The sequence below is a fragment of the Lathyrus oleraceus genome, chromosome 1 (genome assembly GCF_024323335.1).
Source record: "Lathyrus oleraceus cultivar Zhongwan6 chromosome 1, CAAS_Psat_ZW6_1.0, whole genome shotgun sequence".
NCBI lineage: Eukaryota > Viridiplantae > Streptophyta > Magnoliopsida > Fabales > Fabaceae > Lathyrus > Lathyrus oleraceus.
The window spans coordinates 344,405,344-344,413,533 of NC_066579.1; the positions used below are offsets into that span (position 1 = coordinate 344,405,344).

The following is an 8,190-nucleotide window of genomic DNA, read 5'->3' on the forward strand; positions in this document are numbered from 1 at the left end:
TCATCATGCTGAGTCTAAGAACTTGTCCATCTCTTTCCCTCCCATTCTCACCAACCAAACAACCAAAAAACCTCTCTCCATCATCATTCAAACCCTACCACCAATCTCCACCGTCCAAATCCCGATCTTCAATCAAAACCTCTTCATCTTCCACACCTCACTCCCAAGGGATAGAACATATCGTTCTCTTAAAAGTCAAAGAAAACACAGAATCCTCAAAAGTGAACGCGATGATCAACGAGATGCAATCGTTAGTCACACTTGAACAAGTTCGTCACCTTACTCTAGGACCAATCCTAACCAACAATGAAACCATTTCAACAACAATACCTATTTCAGATCTTCGTTACACTCACTTGTTCCATAGTCGTTATGATTCAGAGGAGGATCTTCAAACATATAACGACCACTCTAAGCATATTAATGCGGTAAGAGGCTTTATTTTCCCTATCTGCGACGACCTTTTGGTCGTCGATTGGATAGCGGGAGAGGTTGCTCTTCCGCCACATCCTTCGCCCGGTACTGCTTTTCGTGTGAGTTTCTTGAAACTCAAGGAAGAGAAGGAGAATGACGGTGAAGTTAAGGACGAGGTTTTTCGGGCAATCCGAGGTATTAAGGAGAGTGTTGGACTTGGAGGAGTTAGTTATGTGTCTTATGGTGAAAATATATCTCCGGCGAGGGCGAAGGGGTTCTCGATAGCGTCGCTAGTGGTTTTTCCGGGACGGGAGGAGTTGGACAGTGTGGATGCTGGTGAGGGTTTGGTGAAGGTTAAGGAGCATTTGGAAAGTGTGGTGGTGGTTGATTATGTGGTTCCTTTGAAGTAGTGGAAAGTTTAGTTTGTATGGTTTGTTTGAAGATGACGTTATTGGATTTTTGTGTTTTGATGTATTTGAAATAGCACAAGTTCAGTGATGATGTGTTTGTGGTATTTGAAATAGCACAAGTTCAGTGATGATGTGTTTGTGGTCGTGTTAGATTGTTATTTAGAATGATGCACACAAAAGTATCTATCGTAATGTCCGCCCAAGTGATCAATAAAACATTGGACCATAGTACTCCATCCATCCCATAATACTCACCCATTTGTAAAAAGATGTTCACTTTCGATACTTAATAATGAGTATTTTGATAAAAATATCTTGCATCTTCTTTCAGTTTTTTTTTTGTTTATATATATATATATATATATATATATATATATATATATATATATATATATATATATATATATATATATATATATATATATATATATATATATATATAAATAGTGAAATAATTAATTGAATCATTTATTTTACGACGGAAAGAGTCTAATAAAATTAGAGAATTTTCCTCAACCCACACCGTGCTAAATGATTTCGAGTTTCTTTAGACTTGAGGTGATATTTACAAGTAAATCTGTATTTTTTTCCAGCATTTCTAATAGTATTTTAAAATTTTTACACAAATTTGGTATAAATGAATGAATTCTATGCATTTGTATCGGATATATAAGAAAATCAATATTAAAATTTTAAAATTTTGTGTGATTTTGAATAAAAATGGTTGACACCAAATTTATAGAAAAGCTCGATATTAAATAAGAGTGACATTGGATATTTAGAAAATTTGGATATAAATGCATTGGGTGGCACTCGAATTTTAGAAAAGTGCCATGTATAAATGCATGGGTGGCATTGAACTTTTTAGGAAAAACACAATATAAATGGATGGGTAGCATCAAAATTTCTATAAAACTCGATACATGGGTTGAGCTGCCACCAAATTTCATTATAAATCTTACATTTTTTTCTTTCTTAAAATGTATAGTTTGCTTTTTAGTGAGACAAAGAGGAAGAGATGAATATCGTTATTCCTATATTGAATGGCATAGCCTATTAATGCTCTAATTGAGAGATCTACCCATGATGTAGATGATGTTGGTGATGATAGGCATGGTTATGGGGTGCGGCGATTGAGAGATCTACCTATGATGTAGATGACGTTCGCCACAAACCTTGGAAATGCAAAAATGTGATTTTAAATGCACAATCCCATGTTTTTCCACTTTCTCAACTTCCAAAACCCATTAACTCACCTTAACCACTCCCCAGTAACACCCTTCATCTTCAACCTTTCAAATTCCCTCTCTATTTCACTTATTTAAACTCTCATCACCCAAATTCAACCACATTGCCAAATCTCATTTAAACCTCATTCTAAAATTATTTTTCACACACATATCATGCCTCCAAGAGTCCAAGTTAGAACGAGAAGGCCAACGACAGACTTGTCAAATCTCGTCTTCAATGAAGGTGAAGTTGGAGAATTACAAAAGGGGAGGTACTTTAAGTTCTATGAATGCTCAGTAACTCCAACAAGGTATGTCGATGAATCTTGCTTACGTAAGTTAGGACTATTCGGTAATCTATGATGGATGCTAGATAGACTAGATTTAATGCATTTTTGTTCGTTAAATGATGCTACCTACGAGAGGCTGACTTTGGAATTTTTAAGTTCTTTCACTTACTATACACATATGGTAGATCAATACTCTTCCGGCACGGTGAAGTTTAGAATGTTTAATAGGGATTACGAATTGAGCCAAGATACTCTTGGGGACATGCTGCATTTTCCCCATGGGGACGGTATAGCTTATGTATGTCCCTTGGAAGAAGAATGGCAGTATGAAGCGTTCCGCTTTTGGGAACAATTGACAGGTGAGAGGACTTCCAATTGGGAAGGGCTAAAAGCTTCACATATCCATAACCAGGCCATACGTTATGTGCATCGCATATTAGCCAACACAATTTTTGGCCGAATAAACAATGGTAGGGTGAATTTCAAAGAGTTTTTCTTTTTACACGCTGCATTCGCACCGACACGAGTCAATCCGACTCCTTTCAGGTCGGCTCATTTGTAGTTGTTTTACGCAAGAGGGGTCACCCATTTCTGTATAGGAGGTCGAGTTACCTCCATAGCCCACACACTAGGCTTAGATAGTGAGCTTGCAACTCTATAACCCCTACTGACGCCCTCCCTAGATATCAATTCCTGTCGAGCCTAACGCTTAATTAAGGCTAGGCGGGACGGTAGATACTCTCTCATGGTTGGAACCGCGAGATTAGGAGTATCATCTTACCCTGCCACATATGCATAGATGTGCGTAACAGGAATAATTGGCTTTATGATCCGACCGCCCCTGAACCCGGTCATGCTGCCCCCAATGACATACTTGTGCAGGATAACCAAGGTGGTCAGGCTAATAATGAATATGATGAGATGGAGCAAGATGCTCCCACTTTTTCTGACACACATACACACGCACACACCGCACCTGGCCCTTCTAAGGATTTTACAGGTACCTCTCCCCGATAGCAGTCCCGAGAGGAATATGATTATGTCGGCATCAGGATCGCACTTGACGATGTCCTTTGTGAGCTGCGACACCGTAATGATGTAGATACCGAACGCGACCAGTTGTTGTGATAAATACAGAGACAGCAGGTCGACATGATGGCACAGATCCAGCAGATACAGGAGCAGCAACACGACTATGCAAGAAGGACCGAACAAAACTTATCGGTCCTGATTGAAGAAATGCAGGGCATGCGTATGGGTACCGAGGACCTTCTTAAGTACATGCAGCACATAGGTATAACTCCTCCTCGACATGGTATGTATGGGCGATCACGAGGCCGAGACCTTCATTGAGCACTTCATCCAGGTTTTATCTTCCTTTCTCACCTTTTATCAAAACATTAGGGACAATGTTCGGTTTAAGTGTGGGGGAGGAACTTTATCGCTTTTATTTACAGCCTTCTTAGGTAGATTTACTATTTTATTCATTTCCATTTTTATCTAATTGTTTAGTGTTAATTGAGTCAATGCATGTGCTGTCGAGTCTTTATGCGTGGTTTCCACTATTTATTAATCTTCTCGTTTCTTGAGCCATAACAAAAAAAAATCTTTCATGAAAATCATTTCACAATTATAAAGTTCTAAGTTACAAATGACATTGAGGTTTGATTGTAAAATCTTGGGAAATTTGTGTGCAAGATCGGTATCGTTTTAACGCCATGAGTCTCCTAAACATGCGAGTTAATTTGAATATTCATTATGTCGAAAACCTTGTATCCTTACCTACTGAGATAGTTCAGGCGGTCATCACCATCTTGGTCATGCTTTACGTAGGAGATTGATGCAAATAAGTGTTTGGTCCAAAGAATAAAAAATGATTTTGAATGAAATATGTTAAGACTTGAATTACAAACACCAATCGTAGTTGGTTTAGTGGTATTTGGCGTTAAACTTGGTAGGGCAAACTACGATCCGGTCCTCCGCAATTACGATTTGGGAGGGGGCTTAAACCACTTAGCTGCCATAATCAACCCCCAAACTGGGAAACCGACAGTAAAAGAAAGACCAAAGTCACTAACAGATCTTCCTACTATAAGTGTGAAAGATAACGGACTTAATGTGAGCGCACTTGAACGGAAAAATAAAAGGTGAGTTGACAAGTTTGAGATATAATGAAATCATTTAGATTTGTTTGCATGTAGGGAGACTCATAACCGCAATTGCAGAATAACGTTATTACGATATCCTTAGTGTACCGATTAGTACCTAGTTAAGCAATTATAACAAATGCGAAGTTTGTAGCTTTAGAATGATTAATTGATTGTTTATGTGATTTTTCATGGATCTACATGCTACGAGTCTCCGAATTTTCATATCACAAGTGTAGCATTTGCTTGAGGACAAGCAAAGGTTCAAGTGTGAAGGAGTTTGATAACGTGAAACTATACCATTTATTTTACTCAATTCGTATGCATTTTAGTAAGATTTTGTGTATGTTTTATTGTATCATGCCGGTGTTGGTGCCTTGTTTCAGGTATTTGTTGATGCAAAACTCATGTGTGAGAAAAAAGTAAAGAAAAGAGAAGAAACGAAGAAAAAGGGAAGAAAAGAAGAAAATTCTGAAAATGCAAGTTCTGGGCTTGTGGCGTTCGCCACGCCCCAGGAAGGTTGTCTAAGTTGGCATCTTAGTCTAATATAACGCTCGACTTCGTCTATCGGTTATTCTAACTCGTCTTCTTGTGAGAGAGTGTTTGGTATGCAACCGATACAAATAAAAAGCCAAATCAATGGATTTAGGCAAAAAGACAACGAATCGCTTTTCGAAGCATGGGAGAGATATAAGGACATGCTGAGGATTTGTCCGCACCATGGGCTTGAACCATGGCTTATTATCCATACCTTCTATGGTGGTCTCTCCTATAACACCAAATTAAACTTAGACGATGCAACTGTCGGCGCTATATTGTAAAAACCATATGAAGAGGCTTATTAACTCATTGAAAGTATGGCACAAAATCACTACCAATGGGAAGGAGAGCGCACTTCTATAAAGAAACCTCAACCAAAAGGAGGTATGTAAGAAGTTAGTGGCATAGATCACGCCAATGTTAAGGTAGACGCCCTGACTCAAAAGATTGAAAGTTTAACCATAACTCCCGCGGCCACCATGGCTGTCGTAGCCCCAAGTTGCGATATATGTGGAGTACCTTGACACAACATTTTCGAATACCAATTACTAGCAGGCATCACACCTGACCACTTAAACTATGCTCAAGGAAACCCGTACTCAAATACTTACAACCCAGGTTGAAAAAACCATCTTAACTTCTCTTATAAGAATAGCAACTTCTTGTATGCTCCAAATCAACCACCTCCTGGTTACCAGAAGCCAACTCAGAGCGCACCTCAAACCGCTCCTCAAACGCCTAGAAAATATAATCTTGAGTTAATGATCGAAAACTTTGTTGCTTCTCAAACGCAACAAAATAAGGAGTTTATGAACCAGAACGTCCATACCTCAGAATTAGTGAAACAAGTAGCAGCTAAAGTATATGCTTTGGCTACTCATAACAAAATGTTGGAAACTCAAATTTCTCAAGTAGTCTAGCAACAAGCAACTACCGCAACTCCAACTAGAAATTTCCCTAGTCAACCTCAACCTAACCCAAAAGGTCAAGCTAATGCTATCACATTACGAAGTGGGACGAAGTTAGACGAACCAGTTGATCCCAGAACACAAATTCCGCCGATGACTCAGAAAAATGCCCAACCTGATAGACCAGAGGAAAAAGATGAAACCAAAAAGGAAGTTGAGAAGGAGAAACCATACGTGTCTTCACCACCATATAAACCACCAATTCCCTACCCTTAAAGACTAGCTAAGTCCAAAATCGAAGGACAATTCAGGAAGTTCGTCGAACTCTTGAAACGGCTTAATATTACCATCCCTTTCACTGAAGCTATTACACAGATGCTCTCATATGCCAAGTTCCTAAAAAAAATCTTATCTAACAAGAAGAAACTTGAGGATGATGAGACAGTGACGCTTAACACAGATGCCCTCATATGACAAGAACAAGAAGAAATCTTATCTATCAATTTTATATTTTGAAAATTTGTGCAATTGTATTGAATAATGTCACAATTTTTAAAGTTAGAAAAAATTATCAAAACTATTTTTTATTTATATAACTCGCAAATCCAATCCAATCTAACTAACAAATGATTGTGTTGGTTCGGGTAAGTTTTAATTGTGAAATTGCAGGTTGAAGGATGAACTCAACTCATCAAAAATTGAAAAATTTATCTTGACACCCTTTTTTTTTACTTATCACCCATTATTAATAACACTTTTATCATAATACCCTTAACTAAATTTTTTAACAACCAATATTGGATTTAATACCAAATTTTTAAAAAATCGATATAAAATATATGCTTTTATACCATATTTTTGTAAAACCCGATATAACATACCGGATTTTTGAAAAGTTGGTATAAAAACATAGATTTTATACTTGATTTTTAAAAAATGGGTATACAAGCAAACTTTTTTAAAAAAATTCATGATTTTATAACGGAAATTAAAAAAAAAACTGATATAAAATCATTTTTTTATATCAAATTTTTAAATATTCGAAATAAAATCATAATTTTTTTATAAAAATAAATTATGATTTTATACCTATTTTTAAATATTCAATAAATTATATAACATATAGGAAATTAACATAGTTTTTCAAATTTTTGAGAATTCCGGTAAAATTAACCTTATCGGATTTTTTAGGATTATGAAAAAATTTGATAACCACTTGTGTTTTTGAAAAAGATCAATAAATTTTATCACACACTATTTATTTATTTTAACTGGTAAAAATGCTTACCAGATTTTTCATTGGTCTATCGAAATTTTGAATTATGTACTTGATAAAAAAAAAGTACATATGCATAGCAACTCTAAACTGGTAGAGGTTGCTAGAAACTTTAGTATTTATGTGGAGTTAGAACAAGGAGCGTGAGAAACTCTAATTTTTAAGATATTATCTATGAATATTAAATTGTTCTCCTTTACCCTTAGGGTGAGACTTTTTATAGAGATTCATGGACCTGGATTTTAGGGCTCCTAAGCAGTAGTAACCGTTCTACCTTGACCATAAAACTCGTGAACTACCTTCTCAGGGTATCATGGCCATGATCGCTCTCATGCGTGATTATGAGCAACATATACAGTCATTATTCATACTTTCATCTCGGGGCGAGCCATTGATGAGGGAGACTCATGTCTAGGCAACATAACCGTAGGAGGTCACCTAATACGGGTTAATTCCTATATTGCTCTAAGTATGTCTTTTACAAATAGATCACTACAAATTGCATATCGGAATTTTTATTGACCTGTCAGATTTTTTTCAAATTTTAAAATATATTTTTGGGATTAGGACAAATTAGGAGATGTCATGTTAAATTTTAATCACCCACAAAAACACCTCAATCAAAATAAAAACTACAAAGAAAACTACCAAAGTATGGTATTACAAAACTAAAATTAATATAAATATTTATTCCATTTCTCTTACTGAGATTATTACAATCCATTGAGAAATTTATATTCAAGTCAAACAATAAAATAAAATAAAATCTCAAATAGATCAAATGCATGGTTTGAAATATTATTTAGTACTAATAAATTTCTATTAGAATGGAGGACTATAGTTACAAACACATGCTTTATCACCAATAAAGGGAATAATACATTTTCCAATACCATCTTTTAAGTTTTTAGAACATCTTTCATTGCAACAAGACTCATCACAATCTGCATTGCAATCTCCAAACCCTAGAGTGCAC

The 8,190-nt window shown here is 36.2% G+C and overlaps 1 protein-coding gene across 1 annotated transcript; it reads left to right on the forward strand.

Moving 5' to 3' along the window:
• Positions 1-230: 230 nt before the first annotated feature.
• Positions 231-824, forward strand: LOC127105917 (stress-response A/B barrel domain-containing protein UP3). The gene has a single exon (XM_051043139.1). The coding sequence runs from the start codon at positions 231-233 to the stop codon at positions 822-824; it is 594 nt and encodes a 197-aa protein (XP_050899096.1).
• The last annotated feature ends 7,366 nt before the right edge of the window (positions 825-8,190 follow it).